This window comes from Spermophilus citellus (assembly GCF_964194105.1).
Source record: "Spermophilus citellus genome assembly, chromosome: 11".
NCBI classification, from domain to species: Eukaryota; Metazoa; Chordata; class Mammalia; order Rodentia; family Sciuridae; genus Spermophilus; species Spermophilus citellus.
Window position 1 is genome coordinate 106,627,520 of NC_138192.1, and position 27,070 is coordinate 106,654,589.

At 45.0% G+C, this 27,070-nt stretch overlaps 1 protein-coding gene across 4 annotated transcripts in view; it reads left to right on the top strand.

Moving 5' to 3' along the window:
• The window catches only part of NRP2 (neuropilin 2), a 115,378-nt gene that overhangs the window by 70,134 nt on the left and 18,174 nt on the right, over positions 1-27,070 (top strand). For 2 of the 4 annotated variants that reach the window (XM_081260943.1, XM_081260941.1), the window contains exons 12-15: positions 204-344; positions 10,842-11,104; positions 12,626-12,722; positions 13,884-13,904. In XM_081260943.1, the coding sequence (XP_081117069.1) occupies positions 204-344; positions 10,842-11,104; positions 12,626-12,722; positions 13,884-13,904 (522 nt within the window). Of the gene's footprint in view, positions 1-203; positions 345-10,841; positions 11,105-12,625; positions 12,723-13,883; positions 13,920-22,950; positions 26,673-27,070 lie in introns of those variants that run through there. The other 2 variants (XM_081260942.1, XM_081260940.1) reach the window with 2 other exon arrangements.

Here is a 27,070-nt window from a genome sequence, read left to right on the forward strand (position 1 = left end):
TTTCATGCCTGGGAAGGATGAGACCAAAGCCTGACCCGAAAGCCAGCGATCGCCAAGATGAGTTAAATGAATAAGCAAAGGGAGCCACTTCTTTCTCTGCTCGGCAGGCAGGCCTTGCCAGCCATTTAAATAGCACCACTGTGGCTGTTCTCTGGACCCATTTCATTTGCCTTCCTTTGGGTTATTTTTTTCTCCCCCTTTAGACAAAGATTTGCAGCTCCCTTCAGGATTCAATTGCAACTTCGATTTCCCCGAGGAGCCCTGTGGTTGGATATATGACCATGCCAAGTGGCTCAGAAGCACCTGGACCAGCAGCTCCAGCCCCAGCGACCGGACATTTCCAGGTGAGCCAACTGAAGGCTGGGAGAGGAAGGACGTGAGGCCAACCTGCTGCATGTTTTCCAGCCCCAGCTCCCCCTGCAAGCTTCATCACTTCCCACCACAGAGCCATTCTCTGTTCCTTGCCCACAAACCACCAGTCTGTGCTGCAGACGTCATCGCACAGACTAGTTGCTGGCTGGTTCCAGCCCTCACTTGTGATTATAGCACAGCCTGGCATCGGGGAGCGGGAGGGAGAGACCAGGATAAAAGAAAAAGAAAGAAGGAGCATTGGGAGGTCCCAGGAGATGGGAGGAGTCATCCGGTGTCCTCGTTCCCACAGCCAGCATGGCTGCCACTATCACAGAGCCTCTCCTGGTATTGTTCCCAAAGTGGCTCATTGCGAAGCCACTGGCTTTGACTCTGAGGGATACTCTGAGTATATCACCCCTTCTGGAGCCTAGCAAGTCAAGGGACTGAAATGCTGCCACACCCATGGGTGCACAAGCAGAGCTGCCCGACACTTGGCAGGTTAAGTTCACCCTTTGGTTTCAGAGAGCCAGATGCCATCAGCCTTTCTAAACAGGAAATAGCAAGAGTTGTCTAACTTTTCCACCATTGAATGATTTCCTAGTGGCGTTCCCGTCAACGTTTACAACTTTCCAAAGGCTGGGGAAAAAAAAAGAATGTGCTTGTAATGTTTGCCGCTTTCGGTGGTGTAAATGTTCTTGCTGTCCATTCAGTTCCAGCCACTGATACAGCATTGGAGGCAGAGTTTAGAGGCACAGGGTATGAGGGAGAGGTTTTCTATTGTAGAGTTGCTATGGCTATAAATTACCTGAGAAGCAAGATACTGGCCAAATTGTATTAAAATAATTAGGAAGTGTGGTTTGGGGGATGTTTATTACCTTTTGTTTTTAATATGATTTATTGTAATTTTATGTGATTTCATTTATCATAATGATTACATTTAACTTCCTTGCAAAATTCCGGAAAATTTAACAAGGGACTCTCACTAACTGGTACACTTGATCCAGCACACTACTCGTTATCTTTCCATTTTTCTACACCTCCAGCCTGGACTTAAGACTTCTCTATAAGCATTTGAGAGGAAAGGGGTTAATTCTGGAAATTTAGTAGACTAAATGTTACTAGTATGTAATGGGATAAAGCTAGAAAATAAAAGGGGGAAGGGGCTTTCCTGCTGCCAGCTTCCTCAGAATTGCTCTGCTGCCCCTCACCCAAGGGCTAGAGGTGTCCCCTGTCCCCAGGGAAGAGCAGTAGGACAGTCGCTAGGAAAACGCTTGGGCCAGCCTCTGACACAGCCCACTCTTGGTTTCCTGGAGGGTCACAGCATCTGCTCTGGAGAAAAACATTTTCATATTTCAAGTGTTTATCTCTTCAGCATTTGAGTGCTCAGAGAGATGAGTATCTGAAGATGGCCACGGCCTCAGGCACAGGAGAGAACACTTACCCCAGTCCCAGCCTTAATCGCCCTCCCCCCTCACTCACTGCAATAATGTTTAATTAATATAATGAGCCTCCTGCATGTTGGGAAAAAAAATACTTATTTTTATAACCCAGCCTGGATTTTTCATTTCATTTCCTCCCCTTTGAGACTGGGTCCAATTAATTGGTGGGTTTTCCCAACCCCCATCTTTTATCTGAATGTAGGGGAGGCTGGTAAGGTGTGTGCTCATGTGCAGAACAAGCTCGTGTCTGAACAAGCACAGTTTGTGGTCCCTGTGAGTTGGGGGGGTGTCTGTGAGGGTGTGGATAAGGTACGGCTTGGCAAAGGCACTTTGCATAAAGGGCTGCACATGGGCTCTCTGTAGAGTGGGGAAATTTACTGACTCTTATTCAATGTCCCTCTTCAGGTTGTTTTCTAATAATCCTGGCCCCTTCTCTTTCGCTCTTATAAGGAGATTTTGCCCAACAATCTCTGATGACAGTCCTGTCCAGGAGACAAAGCCACTTAGCAGGTAGCAGTTTTGGAAGAGCTTAAGTCACCTCCCTGAGACTCTGGCCTGTACCATTCTTGCCCTTTACCTGCCCCTCCTTGTCCAGTGCTGGTCCCCACCTGAATGTCCTACCCATTGACCTTTGCTGCTGGTTGGGAATTCTAGTCTTTGTCCCTATTCCACTTGATTCATTCCACAATGATGTCTGGGAGGGCTTTTCAGAGCAAATTCACAAAATGGGCAGAATCTCAGCCTTTGGCTGAATGGATGGAACTGAAAATATTAGGGCCATAAGGAACTGCTAGATCCAATGTTGTTCCTCCCTTAAGATACTGAGAAGGAAAACAATTATCTTGCTCTTTCAGAGGAATCCCTGAAGTTTGGAAGAGTGGCACTTGTAACCCGCCTCAGGGAAACAAAAATCATAATGTTGTTCAAATCCTTCCTTCTATCCTCTGATGATTCTAAAACCCTGTTTCTGCATTTCCCATTTTCCTTGTGCTTACAAAACTCAAAATCAGGCTTTCAGCAGAAGATAGACCGCCCTTTCTGTTCGGGGTGGTCCTTTCCTTTAAAAAAAAAAATAGGGCCCTGAGGGGAGCCAGCAGGAGAAAGGAAACAGCTGTGCTTGTCTGGGGGTGGGGCAAATGCTGATGGGTTCACAGTGGCTATGCCACCGAGTCAACCTGAAAGCCACTGTGTCACCCACGCTTTGCTATCCCACAAAGAGGAGACCGGTCCCATCTTGAGGAGCATGTCATGTATTTTATCCCCTTAGAGGGTAGGTAGACAGAAGTAATTAAATCTGGGTAAGGAAGAGTGTCTCCATCAAGGGTAGAGGGAATGGGGTTTGGAGAAAGCGTGGAAAGAAGGGAGGAAATAGTCATGTTGAAATATCATACACAAGCCATTTGATTAGAAGTGTCTGTGGAAACTACTTACATTCCTTAGATGTTTTTTGATTTAGTTGTTTTCTCGTGTTTTCTCCCTCACCCCCCTTCCTTCTCCTTTTAAGTCAGCAATTAGTTCTGTTCTTTTGGCCAGTGCTGATGGTTGCTCCAGGCTGACAAGACACCCACTGGTCTCATTCCACTGTTTTTGTTTTTCAAGACAGTCTTTCAAGCCACTCAGAAATGCTTTTTTTTAGCTCTTTGCTTGTGGGCAAGCAGCCTGGAGTGTGTTCATCCCAGCCCCTGGGGACTCTGTTCCAAATTCAGTGACCCCTGGTGGCAGAGGAAGAGCCTGCCCATGGTCTCTGAGAAGCCACTTACCTTTAGTCTGCAGCCACAATGACAAAGAAGGGTCCCTTGTACAAGGGCGAGCATAATTTCTACAGATATTTTCAAGGGTTTTGATTGTGAAGAGGATGATCAGACTCAGGTCTTTAAGGAGCAAGGCAAAAACTCTGAGGGCTGGCTCAGGTATTTAGAGCTGCCATGTTTAATATAGGAGCCACTAGCCACATGGATATTTAGATTTAGATTTAAATTAATTAAAATTAATGCAGCTAATGCTTCAGTTCTGCTGCTGCCCTAACTACACCCTTGGCACAGTAGCTACCCTGAATCAGTCAATGCCTGTATGGAACATGTCCACAGGGACAGGGTGCTGTATTGGACATTGCTGATCTAGGACCCTTGGTCATTAACAGGAGAACACCTCAGAGCCCTTGCTGATGCTTTGGTTTCTTGGTGTGGTATAAACCAAGAAGCAAGTAATTAGGGGGATTTATCTTCTCTATAATCCTTGCTGAAGTGTTCAGTGGACAGTGTTTTAATTTTTTTGTATCATTCTACTTCACTGAGCAACCATAGTCAAGTAAAAAAAGTAACAGCATTAGATGGTATAGAAGCTACTTTTGATCAATAAAAAAGAGCATCCTGAGTAAGTACAATCTAATACCGATAAGAATAATGATAGTTATTGTTGTTATCATCCCTATTATTATCAGGAATGAGACAAGAAGACTAGATATAAAGCCAGATCAGCTTCATAACCTTCAGGTGGGTGGTGTTCTTACATGTGTGCTGTTTTATACATTGGTTGACCTGGTAAAGCACGGGTACAGTGTTACTTCATCTCAATAATTTCAAATCATGACACTGATATGAAGAAAACAGGCAAATTCAATTTGGCATAGTCCACTGTTTTGACAGAGCTTTGCCTGGCTTAGGCAAGGACTTGAGAGGGCAGCACCCCGGGTTCAAAAACAAGCTCAAATAGGCATAAATCCAGTATCTTGACATCCAGATGTTATAAATTGTGCCTATCCCTTCAAATATAAGTGACAGACATATTAACTCCTCATGGGGGATGTTTTGATGCAGATTGGTCCGCAGAATAAACTCCATTAGAACAGAGACCAGAGCTGTGATTCACCATGAATGTGCATAAGAGGACTGTGGGTGGGTGCTGGGGGTGGGTGTTTGCAGAGAAATCTAAGGAAGTAATTGATGAATGAACTCACTTATGCTAGACTTGAATTTTGACATTGAGCTAACATTGATTCTGAATTTAAAAGCAACTCTCTGGTTTCAAAATATCAGGTGGAACCAGTGGCAGCAAACACTGGACTGCTGTTGGGCCAAGTTGCCTTCAGAAAGAGGTTCCTGTGGTTTGGCTGGGGCACAGCCACTGCAAATATAAGGACAGAAATCTCTTGGGCTGTAGACCATAATGGATAATTAAAGTCCAAGAACAGCTTGGGCTAAAATAATTTTTTTTTTTAAAAAAAAAGTCAATATTGAAGGAATAATTTCACCTAGAAAAGGAAAGAATAGAGGCCCTTCTTTAGGGAAGGTAGGAAAACATCTCCAGCTTCTTGGGAAAGCAAAGCTCTTACCTCTTTTCCCTGGTTGAATTCCCCAGTAGTGTTTAGATTGCTAACAAAGATGCAAAGATGACAAGAAGACTGTCCCAATGTCAAACTTTTCCTGAAAACTGACGTACCAAAGAACAACTCAGGTAGACTCCAGCGCAGGGCAGGCCTGAAGCCTTACGTAACCACAGAATGTTCTCTTGTAAAGCTTGAAAACATCCTGCTGAGTTCATCCCAAGTCATGTTTCCTTTAACCGGTTGTTAATTTGAGGACCTTAGCAGAGATAGACTGACCTTGGGAGGCCAGCTGAGGGGCTGACTCATGTTTTAGGTATGACCTATACTAAGAGTCTGTATCTCCAGCAGCACTGAATATTCTTTCAGATGGTTGCTCTAGTCGGAGGGCAAGATGCTAGCCAGGAGATGTGTGTGTTGGACAGATGGCGTGTTTGGCTTTGTGATAGCCAGGAGGAGCAAGCTGGTGATTTATTTCAGGGTTTGGTGAGGTAGAGACACAATTGAATCCGTGGCAGTGGGGCCAACCATGGTCAGGTGTTCCCGCAGCACTGAAGTGGCTGAAGCCAGATGGACCGTAAATTGCCAGGTGAAATATCAAGAGACCTTTCTAGAGACAGCAGCAGGTTTGCAACGTATGAATGACCCTGTCCTCTGCGCTTCCTCCCTACCCTTTTGAACTCCTGTTGTTTATTCCCCTGTGATTGTTTTCTCTGCATCGTTGGCGACCACAGATGTTTTGAGTCAAGGACCCAGCGAAGTGTCTCCCAAATACGTCAGGTCCAGGAGGAGAGGGATTGTGTCTCTGGGACATTATTTCTTCACTCTCTCTCAGCACCTGAACGTGTTTCCTTTCCATTGTCTTTTTCTTGGAAGCTGTCCATCGCCGGCAGCACGGCCATCAGCTACAAGAACCAGAAGGAGGCTTCCAGCAGGCAGGACTGGTTCTCGCTTCGCTAGTCAGTCTTTGCATTGAGGCAACATGGTGACAATCCAAAGGGCCTTTCCTTAAAGTCCAAGTACATCACTAAAGTAGCCCCTCCCCCAGGCCTTGCCAAACCTTTTTTCTATCAAGTCCTCAACAGCCTCCATATGCTTAGAGCTTCCTTGATATCTAGCAATGTGGGCCATAAATTGGAATATTCCAGAAGAACAGTCTTCACTCACAGCACATGTTCCATCTCAAGATCTTGGTGCGGGCACCATGGCTTTAAAGAGCTAAAGCAGTTAGCTTGGAAGAGAGGTCAGTGGAGACCCAACCCTGTAATCAAAGCCCCGGAAAGGGGACGGTTTGAAGGGACAAAGGTTGTGTTTCCTGGGGAAGCACAGACTAAAGGTCTTAATTCTTCATAAGTAAAAATGTTTTTAAGTCAGAGAACAGAAACTGGCTGTGTGGCCTCAGGGATAGCAGGAGAAGTGTTTAAATAACAGCCAGGGAACTTAAGACCAAATTTAAGGAATTCCTGGCATTTGGGGCTGTGGCCTTGACCACACATTGCCCTTGTGGCCCGTGGAAGCACTTTCTCTGAAGAACTTAAAGCAAAGGGTGACAGTGTGCTTGGGGCATTTTGGCCTGCTCCAAGTCATCCCTTGAGGTCCCACCCATGTTCCAGGACTAGAGACTATTTTATTTCACTTCCTGTAGACGGCACATGATGGCAGACATATGGTGAACAGTGCAGGTTGGACAACTTGGGGCCAGCTGGTTTCTGGGGTGCAGACAGATCTGGAGAGTCAGTCTTTGTAACAGAAGACATCTTGACAGTCCTCAGGCCAAACCATACTCGCTTTTGAATCTTGGGTTGACCTCGCCAGGTTATTGGTGGCCTTTCTACCCCCTTTTCTTTCCAAATAAAACAAAGGCAGGCATAGGAGGGGTGTGTATAGTGATAGTAGTAATTCGTTGAGCTTTTACTGTGTCCCTGTTACGACATAAAACCTTTCCATGGTTCATTCCATCTGTGCCTCCCCCACAACCCTGTACAGTAATGCTGTTAATACAGCCACTTTACAGATGGAAAGATTAAGTCTTCCAACAGTTAGTGAGCCTGAGGTCAGGATTCCAACCCAGATGAGAGGCGGTGCCCTGGCTAGTTTACTCAGTCCCATCAGAGTTCAAATCCTGCTTCCATCTCTCTCTGGCAATGTTCTAAGTCACATTGCTTCAGTTCTCTGAGACTCAACTTTTCATTTTGTTTTGCTGGGGGAGAGTTGTTTGTTTGTTTGTTGTTTTATAAAAGTGGAGGAAATAATCTTGATTGCACAGGGTTAAATTTTGCGAGGAAGATTACATCAGGTAAATAAATTCCCAGTGCAGTGTCTGGTATGTAGTATGTGCTCACTTTGTTCATTATCTTCTCCCTGTTTTTATTTTGTTTGTTGTTTCCTGCCTTTCCTTGCACTTTTCCTGGTCTGTACTACTCCTTCATGATGTCCCTGGTTCTAATCAAACCTCTGTCAGTGACAGGCAGGGACATTTTGCAGCACAGTGTCCCTCTGACTGATGTCAACTGCTAATTCTTTAAATTTACATATCATCTTTCTTCCCTGGAGCTCATAGCACTTAGCAGACAAGTGGGCACAAATGATTTAACTAAGTGAAATCCAGAGGCCTGCTCGTCTGGAGATTCTGCAAACTAGTGGATTAGCTCAGATGTCAGCACTGAATTATGAGCCTTCAGCTGCTCGTGCTTAGCACGCCACCAGCATTAATCCCTGGTCTTGCAGTGGTCCTTTAAATCATGCGTAGTGATTATCATCCTACTGTGAGAGAGAGAGGGGAGAAGAAATGAAAGGAGAGGGGAGGGGTTTCTGAGGGCCCCTGGAAGAGGCCTGCTCGTGCCTCAAGTTCTAGCAACAGGATGAGCAAATAGAATGGACCCAGATGAAACCCAGTCAGCCCACTTCCTCATAAACCACACGCATTTCACTTACCAAATTCTAACCATTATGCTGTGATTCCCCTGCTGCTTAAGAATGCAAATTCACACAAGTGACAGTATTCCTGCCAAGCAGTTTTCAGGCAGCAAGTGGGTCTTATTTGTGAAACTGTGAAGGAAGAAGGCTGAATAATAACTCTCTGAAATCTGGTTTCCTTTATAAACGAGGTGGAAACAGTAAGAGCTTGGAAGTGACCAGGCACATAGGAGCACTTGGGGGCTCTCGCTGGGGTCTCAGTCAATGGTGTGCCTCCAGAGGTCACCCTGTTATTGTTGGTGCACCTCACCTTTGAAAGGAGCTGTTGGCTCAGGAGAATGGAAGGATTGTGAAGGAATTATCTGAATCCGAGCCACTGCCAGCGTCTAGCAGATTCTCCCTCTGTCCTGGTTTCCAATGGACAGCCTCCTAGCACTCTTTATCCATGTTTACCATTCATTTGTTCATTCATTCATGGGAACAAAATTTCCTTGAGTAGTGCCAAAAAATGACCATAAGGGAAGGAGAAGCAGTACCAAACCCTATATGAGCAAGACCAGGACCTTACGAGAAACAGTTCAATTATGATGCCAGGTAATAGGTAGTTACCTACCAAAATCCACAGAAAATGGCCTCCAGTCCTTTTAAAAGCCAGTGAAATCAGTGGTGTAGTCAGTAAACGCTGGAGTTGTTGAGAGAAGAAGGGGATTAATGTTGCATGTGCCAGAATGATTAGGAGAGGAACTGGCAAAAGAGATGGGGTAGGGGAAGAAATGAAGGAGCAAGGAATTATAGGTAAAAGAAGAAAAGGAAGCACAGGCCCAGTGGGGAAACCAGTTTGCCTCAAACAGAGTGTGGGCTGGGGGGCAAGGCACCTACAGGCAGTTGAAATGGAAAACTGACTGCAGAAAATTGGGAAAAACCCTTAACGAAGTCTGGGCTCTGTAGCCTCTCTACCTTGGACAAGTCCCTTTAACCTTTCTGAGCCTCAATTTTTTATCATGTGCAAAGTAAGATTAGTAAATCCCAGTTCACAGGCATATAGCAAGGATGAAATAAAATAATGCATCCCAATGTGCTTTGCAACCTGTAAAGCATTATGCAAATAGGAGTTGTAATTATTATCATTAATAGCGCTGGCAATAAGATCTGATAGGAGAAGCCTAGGTTTGGAAGATCACCGAGTATCTGGTTACAGTATCAGTGTCTCCTCCCTCTGCAGAACTTCATTGTTAAAATTCTCTTCTGAAGATGGGTGCTTCTTAGTTATCTGTGCCGATTTGAGCCTTGAAGAGGTCAGATGTTGTATGTAGGTCGACAGACATGGCTCAGACTGGCGGAGGAGCCACAAAAGGAATCTCACATATGTACCTTAAACTGGTCTAATTTGATTTCAGGGAAGGACAGCTTCTGAAGCAATAATCCCAGACAGTCTAGCAAGAGGAAAGGGCTTAGACGAGCTAGGGAGGTAGACAGGAGGGCCAGAGAGTTGGGGAGGGAGGAGCTGGTTCTAGGCCAACGATGGGAGGTCAACCACAAGCTCAGCTCTCACAAGGGCAAACCAGTGATCAGGGAGGGTCGTGTGTTGCCTCAGGGCTCTGGAGCCCCAACCTGTTCTTTCCTGACAAGCCCAGGATGGTTACAGTCCCTGTTGAGTTAGAAAGTACATGTCTCAGACTAACATGGCATCACATTAACATGACCTGAGGAGTCTGACATGCCCATGTTCCACGCTGGGTGTGTAGTAAAAATGTGTCCCTGCTCTCTTGCAGAAGTGTTCAGCCCAAGATGCCCCTATGTTTTCAGGGCCAAAAGCAGACAGTGAGATGTCCTCCTCAGATGCACCTTGCCCTCTGTACATGTGGCCAGAGTGCTCTTGAACTAGCAAGTGCCAGTCTCTGCACCTGTGTCTGCAAGGCATGGGGTCTGCCAACCACAATGAGAAATCTGTCTTTCACAGAAGTGTCTGATGTATTCAAAATCAATCCACCAAAAGGGTCAATCTCCAAACATTTGGACTTGGTGAGCCTTTAATTTCCCAGAACATGTATATTCTCTGCTAAACACATAGGCTTTGTTATGGCAATAATGACCGTAACTTTATCATTGGAGCTGTCTGTGTCTGACTGCTTGAGAAAGGTCAAGTTCAGCCCTCCCTGGAGCGTATAAGGAAGGGGGTGGAATGTTAGGCATCAGAGTCATCATACTCAGCTACCACCCCCTGTTCTGTTTGAAGCTGACATGGGCTTCCAAGTCATAGGCACAGGAGCCCAGGCATCATCTAGCAGCACTGGCAGAGACAGAAGGTTTTAAATGTCTTGCATTTGGACAGTGCCCAGCCAAGACGTCAAAGGCTTGAAACATAAAACACCTAGCCAGAGTCACCTCCAATCTAGCAGCCACTTCACCTCCTGGAAACTGTTCCCTTATAATTCAGTTTAGACTGCACTGGCCCTTCAGGTAAGCCTATGATGAGTGAGACATGGACCTGGCCTTAGACTCTAGGGAGCAAAGACAAGCCAGACACAAGCAGCCAACACCTAAGACCAGCTACACCACGTGCTATATGTGTAATACAAAGAAAGTGATACAGAAAAATAAGAGATTTAAACACTGAAGAAAGGGCTTCAAGGGGAGAATCAGGGTTCTGAAGACACATTAAGGAGGGGACACAGGACCTGGGAAACTAGGACAGGAATTTTTTAAAAATTTTAAAAACCTGATCCCAGCTTTTCCCTGGAGGGGCTACAGCTGCGAACTGGTATCTTTCCCAAGCATTTATCAAGGATCTCTGTTTGGGTTTGTTTCCTCAGATGACAGGAATTTCTTGCGGCTGCAGAGTGATGGCCGGCGAGAGGGTCAGTACGGGCGGCTCATCAGCCCATCTGTCCACCTGCCCCGGAGCCCCGTGTGCATGGAGTTCCAGTACCAAGCCACGGGCGGCCGCGGGGTGGCGCTGCAGGTGGTACGGGAAGCCAGCCAGGAGAGCAAGCTCCTGTGGGTCATCCGCGAGGACCAGGGCGGCGAGTGGAAGCATGGTCGCATCATCTTGCCCAGCTACGACATGGAGTTTCAGGTGGGGTGGTGGAGGAAGTGGGGTGGGGTGATCCGTGGGAATCGTGATCCGTATTTCAATATTTCAAAGGACCGTGCCCATTCATCATTAGGGGACACGGTTAAGCGCTGCTGTTTTCATTGTGCTTCTCAAGTCGCCATGGCAACTAAATGACACTCTTATTTGTTATTCAGAATGTGCCTATCTCTACACCCAGACTTGGTTCTTTGTTCCTCCTATTGCCTTTTATATTGCTGAAATCTTCTCCAACAAATGTTTCTTCTCTCCATTTTATTTTAGATTGCTATCAGGTAGGCTGACAAAGGGACACAGAAGCCAGGGAAATAAACAACAAACAAACCCTCCACACACAAGGGAAGGGGTGTCGAGCCCCTCAGAATGTAGGAGGAAAAGGGAATGCCCTCCTAGACCTGTCCTGGGGAGCAGGAAGGAGCACAGGAAGGGGGCAGATACAGTTTGCTCTCTGTGGCCAGCAAACCTGAGAGAGTCTTAAACAAGTGGCTTCTCTTTCAACAGCTCTAAGAATTGAGTTATATTATCTCTGTCCCATGGAGCAAGAGACTGAGGCACAGATGGGCACGTGCAGCTGTAGCTGCATCTTGGGTAGGAGTCGACACACTGGATGAGGTGACTGAGAACCAGCCAAGGCATTAACCTGCTCCTCCCCAGACGAGGAGCAGCAACAGATGGCTGGTGAGGCAGCCAACTGCTCGCTCAGCTTGCCAGAGGACATGTGCTCGTTTGCAGAAAGAACCTGGGGAGGGCAAGAATGAGGAGTGATTGAAGACCGCAGAGCAGAAAGGGCTTCCGTGGGGAGATGGGTGGGGAGCAGGTTCCCACTCACTAACCTAATACACGCATTCTAAGTGCCTATTTGCATTTTTGTCTAACCCACTAGAGAGTGAGTTTCTCTACGCAGAAGTCTTGTTCATGAGATTGTATTATTGTCCTTGTGCCTAGCACATAGTAGGTGCTCAGAAACCATCACTGAAAGGGCAACTTATTTCCTTCTTAGAGGCAATAATGGACCCCTCAGGGTCATAATGCAATGGGACCCACGAGACAAACCTGCGTGCTCTATTTCTCACGTTACCCACTCCTGCTCATGTCCTCTGAGTTTTCAAATACCTGGATTGGCATTTGAAAAAAATTCATGAGAAAGAAACTTCAAAAATAGCTAGGGAAATTTTAACCCCTCTTTAAACACTCCTCACTTGTGGTTCTTTTAATCAATACATCCTAGTTGCTGGACAACAAATATCCATCACCTTGTTATATTTTCTCTTTCCCCTCAAATATGCATTTGATTTGAACCAACTCTTTTAAAAATTAAGATCTCTAGAGCTATAGCCATGTGGCCAACAGATGTGTACCAGATGCAATAACACGTGTGTGTGTGTGTGTGTGTGTGTGTGCACGTGTGTACATGGATTAAGCTGGAGTTAACAAAAATCAAAAAATCTTTGCAATTTGGACCAGGAAACTCAAATTAACCATGGCTCTGGTTCTTTCATCTTCTAGATTGTGTTCGAGGGGGTAATAGGGAAAGGACGTTCGGGAGAGATCGCCATTGACGACATTCGGATAAGCACTGATGTCCCACTGGAGAGTTGCATGGGTACGTGACCGCTTGATTCTGCATGGCTCTTCTAAATAAGACCACCAAGGGCTGGGACCAACAAGAAGAAACAAGAGGCCATTTTCAGACCAATCATCCCCTAATGGGCAGAGCAGGTGGCAAGGTGTGAGAGTAGTTGTATCTTGGGCTGAATTCAGGATGGGAAAGTGTGAGATGAGGTAAAAGCTGTGTCCCTGTTCCCAATCAGCCATAGATGTGCACTAAGTACATGAAGATTCAGGGTGCCGAGATCCCATCATCAGACTCCAGTTTTCGGCAAAGAAAATGCTAGAGGACAAGAGCAACTGCCATTCAGAATTACATGCCAGAAAGGTTTGATGATTTAATGGAAGCCTTCAGTATGAGCTAAAATAGAACACGTGGTACATAAGAGGGATAATACAATTACCAAGCAGTTCTTTTATGTGAATGAGTTGCAGGGCAAAGTATGGCATGTGAAATAAGATGCTACATTTTGCTTTAAAACTAATACCTCTAATGCCCAAGTCCTGGAGCTATAGGATTAAAACATTGCATACCAGGTGACCGACATGGGAGGGACACCATTATGGTCACCTTGGTCAGAAATGCAGGGTAGCAGCCTTCCTGAGGGTATACATTTTACCCAAGGCCTCCTCCTATAGCAGGGGACACCCCAAGGTTTCCCTGACCATCTCTCATCAGAGTCATGGGCACTCCCAAAAGCAAGAGAGGAATCCTGAGAAGGAACAGGACTAGAGTAGTGGTAATGAGTTACCAAGTCCTTTTCTTGGCCCACGAGTCCTAGGTTTGTGCATGCCTGCTGATTTCAGAAGCAACTGGGACCACCCCAGTCCCCTTAGGCAACTCTCAGACCTTGGGCATCTAAAAGTAATCCTGGCTCTGAGAAAGTAATCAGTGGTAAGTGACTGATTACAATGCTTTTGGGACCCATTACTCTGGAAGGACTTTGTGTTCCAAAGCAATTTTGAGAATCCTCTCTACCCACCCCAACCCCCGTGATGATGATACGCTAGACAGAGGCCAGAACATGTGGAGGACATGGAGCACTTTCTATGGAGTATTACCAAATAGCCTAGTGGAAGTCGTCATTGTCATCATTCATACAATTATTTCTTCCCTTTATCTAACTCAAAAATTTTTTTGTTTTTTTTTTTCCAGAACCCATCTCAGCTTTTGCAGGTGAGAATTTTAAAGGTAAAAAAAAATACAACTTTTTTTTTTTTTTTTTTTGCATGCCTTTTCCCTCCCCCTTGTGATGTGAATTTGGTGGTGGGGGAGTAAACTTCCAAATTTGACAGAGCTCTCAAGAGAAAATAGGTGCCTCACCTTCCCACCACTAGATGGCACCAGCAACACCTGTAGATTCACGGATTGAGATCCTCACTGTCTCTTGTTTAATTAAAGTTTAGAAACCTATAATAGAGACAAATAGGGTACAGATAAACCTTTCAGCCTTGAATTGTCCAACGGGGAGCAATGAAGCTGAAAATGCAGGAGAGGCGAGAAAGAAGAGGCTATGGGAAACCAGAACCAAAAAAAAAAATGTAGTAAATTAAAAGTGAAATGAGGTGGCAATGATTTATTTTAGCCTGAAGATGGTTTTTTTCCAGCTCCAGGGTACCAAGGCAGCAGTCTCAATTAACCCCCGGTTAGGCGCAGTGGCAGGCAGTCTTGTGAGGGATGGATGTTAGGAAAGACAGGAGGAGTGGTAATCGTGAGGAGGAAGAGTTGCCAGATTCAGGAACTGGTGTCTTGTAAAGGGACTAAGGAGACACGTAGGTGATGGAGTTAGAGCACTTGAAATTCAGGACTTAAAAACAGAAAAGGACATTTTCTCCCTAAGGAAGTAAAGAGAATACGACAAAGAAATAATTTGGGATGCTTGCCTTGTCCAGGAAAATAAAAAGGCCTCCAATCAATGCTTTGGTAATGCAGCGGGTCTGCATCTCACCCACTTTGCAGTACACCTTGTTGACACTGCTAAATGTCTAATGCTAAACACTTAGGAGCCACTCTAAATGCTTCCCTGCAGTTGGCCTGACAAGCACTCTTGGAGACCCTGACCCCCACCTAATGACAGAGAGTTTTCTGCCTGCAGTTTGAGGGCTGCTGTACCCTGTTTGTACTGGCTGGGTTTAACCCTATAGGTGACAGCATTTCAGAGATAAGGACAGCCATTTTTATATCCCATGTCTAGACTAGTTATCTTTACTCTCGTTAATCTGTCCAGCTTCTGGCTAGAAAGAGATGAATTCCGGGTTTGCCACCTAGGTATATTCCCAGACTTCAAATCATCTCACTTAATTTGCCACTCAGCACCCAGAGCTCTAAGGGGAAGGAGAAAAAGTGACACTAGAGAAGAAAATGAAAAAAATGTATTTTTTTCCCTCACTTATCCTTCCTCACCTCCCCAAACTTCATGCCACTCTGAAGTCCACATTTTGAAGTATTAGTAGTATTTGTGTGCATATATTTGTGCTCTCTGGGTGTGAGATTTATGTGAATGCAAATCCTAAGTATTGGAAGGAAAGCTGAGATCCAAACTGAACGACTTGGATTACAGTTGAATTCAAGGTCTAACCTTCAGGACCCAAGGTAATGCTCATACTGGGGAAGTGAATCCTGCTCATGTTATTTCACCTGACTTTCTTTGGGTCATTGAGGCTCAAAGCTCCCAGAAAGACTGGATCAAGGTGTGCTGGCAAGTGCCACAAATGCTGTTCTGTGTGCACACCATGTCAGGTCACGACTGACAAGTACGGTGGTTAAGGGCTTTGCCTCTGTAAGAGAACAAACAGGCCAGGCGCAAGTGCTTTCCTGAAGCTGTGTGTACCACAGGGCTGCACGGTCCAGTTGTGTTTGCTTGTACAAAATATATACATAAAATCTTATCCAAGCGGCAGTGCTCATTTAGCCAAAATAAACACGGGGCTTAGTAGTTTGAAGGTAAGAATTTCCAATGTGCCCCTGGTGGACTTGTTGTGGAAGATGGCAAGCATCTTGGCAAAGAGGAAACCAAGTCTTGGGGAACAGAGACTTGGCCAAGGAACACAATCAAGATCAGAGTTTGGAGATGAGAAGGGATGATTTGGATCACAATGACACGTTTTACATGGAGCTCTGAGCTGGTAGCCAGAATCTAAGGGTCAGGGGGTGGCTTCTTCTGGGCTGAGGACTGCTTGATCTCAGCATGTCTCTGTGGGCTCTTTTACTCAAGCAAACCCTTCCATTTGGGAGAGAAAGAGGATGTGTGTTCCCTCTAACCTAGTAACACATATTCTGTTCCTCTCGAGGGCAGAACAGCAGAAACCCTCTCTTGGTAGGGGGAAAAAAAAGATCAGTCTTTTGGTTCAAGGGGAAATAGAGAGAGAAGTCAGGTCTGGGCAGGCAAGATATGGAAAGTTGCTGTTGAAACAGCATTAACAATAGGCAATTACATTGTTAGTATGTTTTTGAGTTGATTTTTTTTCTTTTCCATTATAAATTAACCATGTGACAGAAGTAATCCCATTCATTAGCAGAGATCAATGTATACTCAGTAAATCTTTAGGGAAATACAATAAAAGTAGTCTTTGGATCTGAGCTTATTAGGTATTCTTGATCTTTCATATTTCCAAGTATCTTTCATTTTCTGCTTCTTACTGATTTCTTGCCACGCAACATTGCCTTTTTATTCTAATCACCTGGGTTTTCTGCTTTTTATATACACTTAGATTGTGTATCAGGGTGTGTTAGTACTGAAGGGAAGCCATAGAGAAAAGAGGACCATAGAAAAGGCAGAAAAGAGAAGAGAGAATGAATAAACTGAGTTGTCCTGGGATTTTTTAAAAGCCCTTTTTGTTGTTCTTATAAGTCAAATCTTAAACAATGTAGCCTGGGTATGCTTTTTTAATTTTTAATTTTCTATTTTTTAGAAGCAGTAGCTATAAACATGGTGCCATTGTGCATCTTTTTCTAGGATTTGAGCTTTAACAAATTAAAAACTATATAAAGGGAAAGGGGAAAAAAAAAGGACTGAAAAGTGGTGTCATTAGGTGATGGATTATTTCCTCCTTACTGATACTTTTTCAATAAAAGAAAAAAAAAATAAAGAAACCAGTAAAAATACATAAAGTCCATAGTCAAGAGTTCTGTAGTTGTTGACCAGGCGGTCAACTCTCGGTAAAGACTAGAGATTTTGTTCCTGTTGGAGGCTGTGGGCTTTGGCAAGAGGAGCAGAGGGATCTGGGTCAGGAGCTCCAAAGCAGGGCTGCCCTTATGGAAGGTGGTCCTTGGAGTGGAGGATTCAGAATTTTGGTCTTACTCTGATGGATGCTAAAGGGAACATCCACAGTTCCTGTCGATGGCCATGAACATGGATTTATGTCTCAGATCATTTGTGAGCGAGCTGTGCCCCATCTTTTGGGTTTCACTGAGTATTTCTGCAGTTTTCATCCAGGTAGAACCAGGAGAAAATGAGTGTCCAGGCTGTCTCATGGACAAAGAGGGAAGTGGTCTTAAAAGAGACCTCTTTGAGCAGACTGGCAGTTGATACTGTGTCTGCCTCAGGTTTTAAGTTCTATTTATTTGGTACAAACTGCCCAATCTCTGCATGTTTTTCTAATTTTTTTTATAAGCAGTAGCTATAGACATTTTGTGCTCTCACTTCTTTTTCCATCTGTAACCTCACCCTGCTACGACCTGCCTCCCAGAGGCTTTGCCCACCAGTGAGACATCCCCCAACTCAGCATGCGGGACCACAGATGACCTTTCTCCTTGGATCCACAACCTGTCTACTAGAAGCACTTCTGAAACACAGAGAGGGTTAAACACTGTGCTTGCACGTAGTCCTCTGATGAAAGGCAGAGAAGTATTCCTAAACCCTGCCAGGGTTCCAGATAGGCAGCTGTGGTGTGTGAATCCTCCTCCCCTCCCCACCCCCCCCCCCCCCCCCCCCAGCTTCCAGCTGCCAGATTAAGGCTAGGTGTTGCTGAGCAGGGAAGGATGGAGATCAGAAGTGTGAACCACGTAACTGCTTGGCAGCCATCCTTGCTCAGGGGACCCAGATTTCTTTGTGCGGTTGACTTGTGCACACTGCCCTTGCTTGTCACAAGGGCCGGACACTCCCCTCCCCACAAGTTTACAGTTAATCTAAACAGCTGCTGAGGTCTAAGGGCAGAAGAAAATGGTTTTTGCTGACTTCTTTTCTCTGAGAGCACAAAGGTCAGGCCCTAGTTGAAAGAAGGTAGCATAAGTGCCCCCAGAAAACTGAGAGGGGTCCGAGACCAGCCATCCAGGATTCTGAATTTAGAGGCATTTTAGACAGACAGGGGACAGAGGACAGAAAGGGGGACTCACATGGTTTCAGCCAGCTCACTGAAAACCCCCAGCGATCCTTTCTATACATGTCTCATAAAACAAATGGAAAGAGTCATTCCTCAGGGATGCTTTGTACTTTAAGATCCTTTCTCCAAACAAATCAGAGGGCATGACCACATTCTTCTACTATCTTCTATAAACTTTTCTAGAGGAGCCAACCTTTTTCTGTTGCTTGTTTAATCGCACAAATTAAATAAACCTTTTATTTGAAATGGCCCTCTTCGCCAACACTTCATTTTCAACAGGTACATAAAGGACTCCTCAGACAGGCCAAGCCTAAAACAGTTCTTATGTGCAAACAGCCTTTTCTTCTGAGTGAGAAGACTCACCAGTAGTGTCTTTCAAAATGTTTCTTTGGGGAACCTGGGTGACTCCTCCAGGTCCGGGTGGCATTCCATGAACACAGCTGTAGCAGATGCTTTCTCTTTTCAGGGATTGAAGGAGAACCTGGCTTGACTGAGACACGCACGCAGTCCTTAGACAGGTGCAGGCAGAGTTGAAGAGGGGGAGAGGGCTGCTTCTGGTTCCACCCCTGCTTGGTGAGAACAGGGGCCTGCAAATTCCTCCTGTGAAAAGCCAGATTGTAAATATTTCAGGCTTTCAAGGACATACAGTCTCTGCTGCAAGCACTCAGCTCTGCCACTGTGGCACGAAAGCAACCCCGGGCGATAGGTAAACAGATGAGGATGGCTGTGTTCCAATAAAACTTTATAAAAACAGGCAGTGCGCCAGATTTGGCCCATTAGGCTGTAGTTAGCTGACCCCTGGGTTGGAGCACCGGCTGAGGATTCAGACCACCTGGTTCCAGTCCTGGCTGCCACTTGGTAGAAGCCTGCAATTCTGAGGGCACCGAGCCATCCCTGGGGCTTCACTGTGGGCTGCTCTGCTCTCCTCAGTTTTTCACCAAGTGAAACCAGAAAATCACTTAATCCTCTCAAGTCCTCATGTCTCCCATTTGCTGATCATGAGGAATAAACAAGGTTCATGTGAAGACCACAGACCAATGGCCAACAAAAATTAAAATGTCTGCTCATTCCAGCTATTGTGACAGGCTCATTTCCTAATTGTTTAGGAAATCAGTAGCCATATTTGCAAATAGAAATGGAAGGAACATGACCTAATGTGTGAATTCTTTTTTTTTTTTTTTTTGCCTATCCATATCCATAGCTTCTCAGAATTTATTGTTTCTCAAAATTCAAATTCTTTGCATTCACATTGCTTTTCTCTGAGGAGCTCAGAACTTTTCCAGTTGGGAGCCTGTTTAATCGTGCAAATACATTTGGAGTTATTGACTACTTACATATCAGTTTCTCATTATCTCAAACAATGAGAAAATTTTGTGGAGAATTGGAGGTGGAAATTAATGAAAAATATTTGGGGCATTGAAAGCATCATCCAAATGAAAAGAAAAATAATAAGAGTAAGTGATAGAAGTGGGAACCAGGTTGGTCCTCTGTTGTGAAACAATGGCCTAGTCACCCCATAGGGCTGAGGGGATAAGTGGGGTTAAAGTCGAGCTACTCATTAACCTGGGCACCTGGTATAAGTGTCTTCTGCCCAAAGTGGGGACCTTTATCCTTCTCCTCATAGGGACACCATAGGCAGAATCTCTAGCACTTTCTGAGAATAATTTCTTTGAAGTACATTTTTTAGAGAGTCTGAACATTGGTCCACCATACATTCTTCCATCCATCTACCCAGCCATCAATCTATCCATCTGTCCATCTGTCCCCCGCTTCATCCATCCTTTTGGCATTCATTGAACAGCTACTGTGCCTGGGAAGTTGCTTTGGGTAGGGATTGAACCCCAACTGATTTATCACCTTCTTCTCTGTAACTGGTAAACCACAGTCTCATCAGCACAAAACCTTTCAAGGCTGAGCCACAGTCCAAACAGCACAGTCCACCTGCCTTTGAGAGTTGACTCTCTTTAGCTAGAGAATGTTCTAAGAAACTTCTGGCCCCCAAACTTTAAGTCACCCCAAAAATGCACATTAAAGATGAGGAAAGCATTGTTGTATCCTCTCTTTTCTAACCCCCTTAGTATTAAAAGCACAAACGCACACAGTATGGTTTCTCATGTGTGCAAACACATGTGCAAGGAAAATGTTTAAGGGGCCAATGTAATGGACCCAAATGGCTTCTGTCACTCATGTTTTCTACATATTGGTAATTTTAGGGGAAGGAGCATAGGTAGGAAAGGAGAAAGATGGTTTTATACCTAAAGTGGAGTCTGTTTTCAAAGGCAGAGCACAATTCTGGTTCTGAATATATAACCTACATGTTATATTTAACCTTCCCCAGCATGCAGGAAAATTCTCCCTACTCGCCCCAACTTTGCCTCTATCATCAGAAACATTTTAAGAGTAGCATTAAGGGCCGGGTGCAGTGGCACACACCTGTAATTGTATCTGTTTGGGAGGCTGAGGCAGGAGAATCTCAAATTCAAAGCAAGCCTCAGCAAAAGCAAGGTGCTGAGCAACTCAATGAGACCCTGTATCTAAATAAAATACAAAATATGGCTGGGGATGTGGCTTATGTGTCAAGTACCCCTGAGTTCAACCTCCAGTACAAAAAAGGAAAAAAAAAGGAGCATTAAGGTCTCAGACCCAGCACTTTGAGTCTTGGCTGGTGTATTTAATGTTGGAAACCAGCATTTTGACTGAAGGAAAGCAAACCTTTAAACTGAGACCACCTGGTGATAACAGAGGGAACATGAGTAGTTGAAACCATGTTCTGCTTGACAAAAATTGGTGCTCCCGCCTTTGGAGTCTGGTCAGGTGTTTTAAATGGGAACTTAATCACCGTGGATTTACCGCCTCCCTTTTCTCTGAGAAGAGTGATGGCTCTGAGGAAGTCCATGCCCACCCTGCATTGTGTTGCTTCCCGTGCATTCTGTGAGCTTACATGAAAATCCAGCAGCAGGGTGGTTGCCAGGCAGCAGATACTCCTGGTGACCTAAATCCAGAGTTGACACCAGTTCACTGTGACTTGCAAGCTGGCCACTTCAAGAAAACTGTTTTCAGCACCTTGCTTTCTCTTTCTCTCCATTCTGTTCATAATTTCCAATGCGAGTACACATAAAAGAGACAGAGCGTCCTTTCATAGCTACAATAATGAAATCATTAAAAGACAGAAAAAGCTTAAGGACAAAGAAAAAGAGAGTAGGTGATCATGTGGGAGAAGATGAGGTTACAAAAGGGGTCTTGGGGGACCATGGGATCTTTTCTGCCCGAGAGGCACTAGGAACCTGCACCTCAGTGGAAGGGGATCCCCAAACCCAGAGGAAGTGGTGACCAAGAGCTGACAAGTTGGGCAGGTTTTGAAAGATTTTCCAAGGTAAATGTCTCATTTTTCTGTCCCTTCTGAGAAGACGTTAGAGGTTCTGACACACCTCTCAGCTCTTCCCAAATAAAAGAGAGGCTTGTGGGGGTTCAGGCCACTGGAACTTCAGAACACTGACTCAGAATGAGGCGACTGTTTCACACTCGTATTTTATTCACTGAGCATTGGGTGCCCTCTTTCATATACCCTCAGGAAACACCAAATCGAGAGTGATTTCCTCGGCATGAGGAGCTCAAAGTCTCATGGGGAAGACAGGAAATATAAACGAGGCCTGACTACATCCCAGGCAGAGGTGCTCCTCACAGAGTAGGACACATGAAGAGACAGCAGGGTGTTCCTTCCATTGCTCCCCTCCTGGAGTCCCCTATGGGTAGAGAGGACACATTTTTCTGGCCACCAACACTTAACGCAAGAATCTAAGGAGGCATTTTTCTTAGGTTAAGCCTACACCATTTTTCAGAAGTAAAGATCCTGTCTGGCTTTGGCAAACTCAAAGGCGCCTAGTCCCTTTCTGGGCCAGACTCTCGACTGATGTAAATCTTTGGGAGAATCAAGTTGTAGCACTGTTTTGCATCAAGTGGGACTCCAGCCAGTCTTTCCCCAGAGTTACCCTGGGCTTAAATCTACTACAGCATCTCCATGGCAACCAGAGGCCGCCAGTGAAGTGGCTGCCTTCTAGATCCCCTGCCCCGCCCCTCCCTGCTCTGTCTTTCCCATGATTGAGAAGGATCTCACTCTGCTCTCACTTACTCTTACCCTCACGTGCCTGCAATCGCTTTGTGCCCACATTTTTTGGTTGCAACTTCCCTTCTAATCTGCTTTGTAAATCCTCCATCCAATTAAAAAAAAATGAAGATGCGTTAGTCATTGCTTGACAGTGGTAATTGACCTGTTTAGACAAGACCAGGCCGATTTCAATGGGCACAGAAGCCTTGGCAAGCCAAAGTGGAATTTACCTTCAAGTCTAGCCAGCCTAATTAATACATTGTTTGAGAAAGCTGGCCAGCCAGACCAAATATGGCATTTCCACACCCTGGAAGGAATCTGCCCAGATGAACTCCCTGCAGTCATTTCAGCATCATTTTCTTGTGTGTATTTGCACACGTGTGTGTGTGTGTGTGTGTGTGTGTGTGTGTGTGTGAGAGAGAGAGAGAGAGAGAGAGAGAGGGAGAATGACAATGCTTCTCTATTTTATAGAGTAATTGTGGATAAACAGGAAAAATAGCTTTGTTATCCATACTACTCACCAGCTGGATATTGGTTTAACCTCTCTGAGCCTCTGTTTCCCTCATCTGTAAAATGGGTGTAAGCTACCTACCTCATAAAGGGATGAGTAGAAGATAATAGCGATCATTTGAAAGTGCGCAGTACACCGTAGCCCCCCGACCCTCCCCGTGCGCCCCAAAGCATGTATGTGTTTCTCTTTCTCTCTCTCCTCTTTCTCTTTTATTTATTTTTGAATTGGTTTTTGAGTAGTGCGCATGCTCTCAGCCTAGCAACACTTTCTGTGTCTCTCCCCCAGGGGGCACCCTCCCGCCAGGGACCGAGCCCACAGTGGACACGGTGCCCGTGCAGCCCATCCCAGCCTACTGGTATTACGTAATGGCCGCCGGGGGCGCCGTGCTGGTGCTGGTCTCCGTCGCGCTGGCCCTGGTGCTCCACTACCACCGGTTCCGCTATGCGGCCAAGAAGACCGATCACTCCATCACCTACAAAACCTCCCACTACACCAACGGGGCCCCTCTGGCGGTGGAGCCCACCCTAACCATTAAGCTAGAGCAAGACCGCGGCTCGCACTGCTGAGGGCCGAAGCAAGAACAGCACCCAAACAAACAAGAAAGACTGCAAACACGTTGCCTCGATTTTGCACTTTTTTCTCCTCGCCTAGTCTCTGTGTGAACTCCCAGACCTCCCTCCCGCTGTCCCCGACCCGACCCGGAGCGCTCCATCCACCCCTTCCACGCCCCTTGGATTCTTTTCCTTTGCTTTGGTTTTTCTTGTCTGCCTTTCCTTTTTTCTTTTTCTTCCTCTCCTTTCTTTTTCTTCTTTTTCCTTTCTTTCTTTCTTTCTTTTTTTTTTTTTTTTTTTTTTTTGGTTTTGTTTTGGTTTGTGATTCCAAACCAACAAAACCCAACTCTAATGCTGCATCTTGGAATATAAGAAGAGATCACCCCTAAGCACTTCACAACTCAAAGCTCAGCTGGTTTTGTTCCAGAGACTGGTTCTCCTGTTTCTCCCCTTGCCTTACCCCATCCCTCCTCTCGGTGGGCAGGCTGCCAGGAGTCTTGCGGGGAACCTGGCTCTGTGTGTATGTACATAGTATACACTCGCCATGTGAATAGCTGTGTGTGGGTATGTGTGTGGGTGTGAGAGAATGGTTCTTTGTGGGGGGAGTGTGTGGGTGTGTGTGTGGAGTGCCCCATTACTCTTGTGTTACTTCTCCCGGGGTGCATTTTTCAAGAAAATAATATACTGTACAAATTTTGTTTACTTGGAGAAGAGATTGAAGCTTTTTGTTGCCTTATCTAGCTCTGGCTGGGTTTCTGTTGGCTGTCATTGTCATCTCCAGGTACCTAGAGAAATAGAGGCCACATGGAATGCAGTGTGGCCCTTCCCATCCCCATCCCCATCCCCAACCCACCTGACCCAAGAGGAAGGTTCCCCCAGTACACTCAGACAGGAGCCCTTGGCCATGTCTGCCGGCATCTTTGAAGTCACGAGTTAACAGCCATTGAGTGTATGTGGAACCATCTCTACTTCCAGCCCTGAAGCAAACCTGGCTCATGTTGCCTTATAAAAGAGAAGCTCATGATGAATGTTTAGCTTTTATCAGTTAAGTCCAAGTGTGGAATAAGTCATAAAAAATAAATCTGGGACCGATGTAGGAAAAGCAGTAGTCTGTTCAAATTCAGAGCAGGAGGAGGGGAAAGAGAGAAAGGAGGAGAAGGAAAGACTGAAATGTTGTCTTTGTAAAGTGTCCTAGTGGGGCCCTCCATGAGATGGGGTCGAGGAAGAAGGTATTCTTTGGTATGATATTGGTCGTTGTAATAGCATTTGTAAAATATGGGGGGAAAGGGGGATCGCTTGCTTTCTTTTCATGGTGTTAATGTGTGCCTGAATCTATAGCCGCTAAAAAATAAGGCTTTCCACCTGATTTACTTAAATATTATGAAAGAATAGAAAGTAATCATTTGTTTAAATGTACCAGCATGGTACCCCTTAAACCATTCATGGCATCTGGCAAACATACCCTCCTAGGCTGGCCTGGCATATCCAGATGTTGCTGCATGGTCAGAGGGGAGGTAGAATAAAGGTATGTCCATTGCTGCCCACTTGTGCCCACTAAGCAACGCAAGGAAAGGGATGTTAGAAAACAGTTGCCTAATGATTCTGTAATGATGATGGATTGAATAATGAAGCCAACTTCACTGACAGAAAATGTGTATTTGAAGGTTTCCAGTGTACTAGGGCTCAGCCTCAGGGGCATTTGTTTTTACCTTCCTGCTAGGAATCCACTAGGGAAGTGTAAAATTCTCTCCAAAGATGGTTGCCTGAGCTGCAAGCCTCTAGGTACAGAAAAGAGAGCAAAATACTAATGATTTTTTTTTTTTTTGGTTGCTTGGGAGAAAGCCTTTTAGCATTCTTACAGAATATCCAGATAGCTCCCTTCAGCATACACACTCCACTTTCCCATCTGGTTCGTTTCATCCTCCTGAAAGAACGGTGCTCTCCCCTTCTTATTCTGTTTCAAAGAGCTACTCTGTCTCAACCATAGCAGCCCTGCCAAGAAAAGCAAGATGAAAGGCTAGAGCATGGCTACCTTGAGATTTCAAAAAAAAAAAAAAAAAAAAAAAAAAAAAAAGTCCAACCTCAGCTGAAGATGCAGAAGGAAGCAGGAGCAGGAGGGGTCAGCAGCTCAGGATGCCTTGGGACAACTAACAAGCCAGTCACTGAGGGCTTATTATTACAGGAATCCACTGCCAGTTGAGTGTTTGGGGCCAGGCATCCCTCAGAATAATGGACCTTCTTTTAGGTGCTCCATGGGGCATGACAGCAAGAAACCACCCCTGGAAAATCCAGCCAGTGTAATGACTGGATGATGTTGCCACCTACCTTTGAGGATTCCCCTTCCTTAAAAGAAGATGGCAACAACTTTGTGAACTTGCTGTCTCTTTTCCCAATGTCCCATGTGGCATCATCTGTGTGTACATGCCATAGTTGAGAATATGAGGCTGTTCAACTCTTAGGGAATCCACTTCAGCTGAGGACGGATATCTCTCTATCTCTATTTCTCTCTCTCTCTCTCTCTCTCTCTCTCTCTCTCTCTCTCTCTCCACTCTAGCAGCTTTCATAGTATTATCCAGGTACTATGCTAAAAGGGCAGCTCTTCTGTAAAATGCCATGCCTTGCAGATTTAAAAAGCAAAATTCTGTTATTTCATAGAGGAGGGGAAGAATCACTCTCTTCTAAGAAAAATAGACTGGACAGGTGGATGCATGCATGTGTTTGGTGTTGCTTCTCTGAAGAAAAGAGGTGATAGCAACTAGTAAAATATGAATGAGTGAGTGAGTGAGTGAGTGAGTGTAAGAGAAAGAGTGAGTGAGGCCAAGATCTGGCTCAGGCTGGTAAAGCTCTTGCCTTACTAGAGGTTCCATGACGACACCTCCAGGAGGGAAGCCCTTATTTCTGGGGTGAAAAGTCCCTTCCTTGGTATTATGCTAGCAATTGCTGTCACCGAATTGCTGGTGAAGGCAGTAAAATTAAAAAATATATATATATATATATATGGCATTGCCATTGACAAAACAGGATGCTGAAAATAAAATCAACTCATCTTTTCCCCTTGTCCTACATTTTTGGGATTAAAACCAGAATAGGAAATCCAGTAATATTTCTGAGGTTGATACCCTATCTTTAAAAAAGACCCAGTCTTTAAAATGAAACCAACAGGCAAGTAAACACCTAAAAAAATCGAAAATTACCAAAGAACAACAACAAAACAAGAAAACCTAAAGATTTTTACTTCCTATTCTTATCCCCCTCCCTCTAACTGTGACATACCTTGCATTTGCTCAGTTGCCTGTGTGTCAAAATAACTTGTGGACGTTGGAAACTATTTGAAAATGTATTGTGTGGAATGTAATAAAATGATGATATTTTTATACAAACATCTGGGGTTTTTTTTCCCCCCATTTGCCTGTGAGAACAAAGTTGAAGCGTAGGCTTAGAACAAATTGATGTTTCTAAAGTTTACACATCACCTTCTGAGCTACAGGGCATTTCTGTGGGAGGTAGGTGGGTTTTCTCCTTGAGGCTGAATGCCAGCTCTTCCTTCTTTTTATTTTTATTACTGCTTGTTAGGAGTTTTATCCAATTTGTACAGCTGAGCCAACTTTTATGATTGGTGTGGGATTTTGTGAAAGTTGCTAAGTGCTAAATTGCTAAATGTGATTCCACAAAATTTTCTCTTGATGGCAAATCCCTGGAGATCGGACTCTACTTTCCAAAGGCCCCAGGGGGAGTGGGACCAGCTAAGCTGAATCATGTACTTGGCTCTACAAAGACAGATTTCTTCCTCTGGAGATGAAGCAGCAACATCCTACTCCTCACCTACCAGATGATTACTTTCACAGGGACATTGA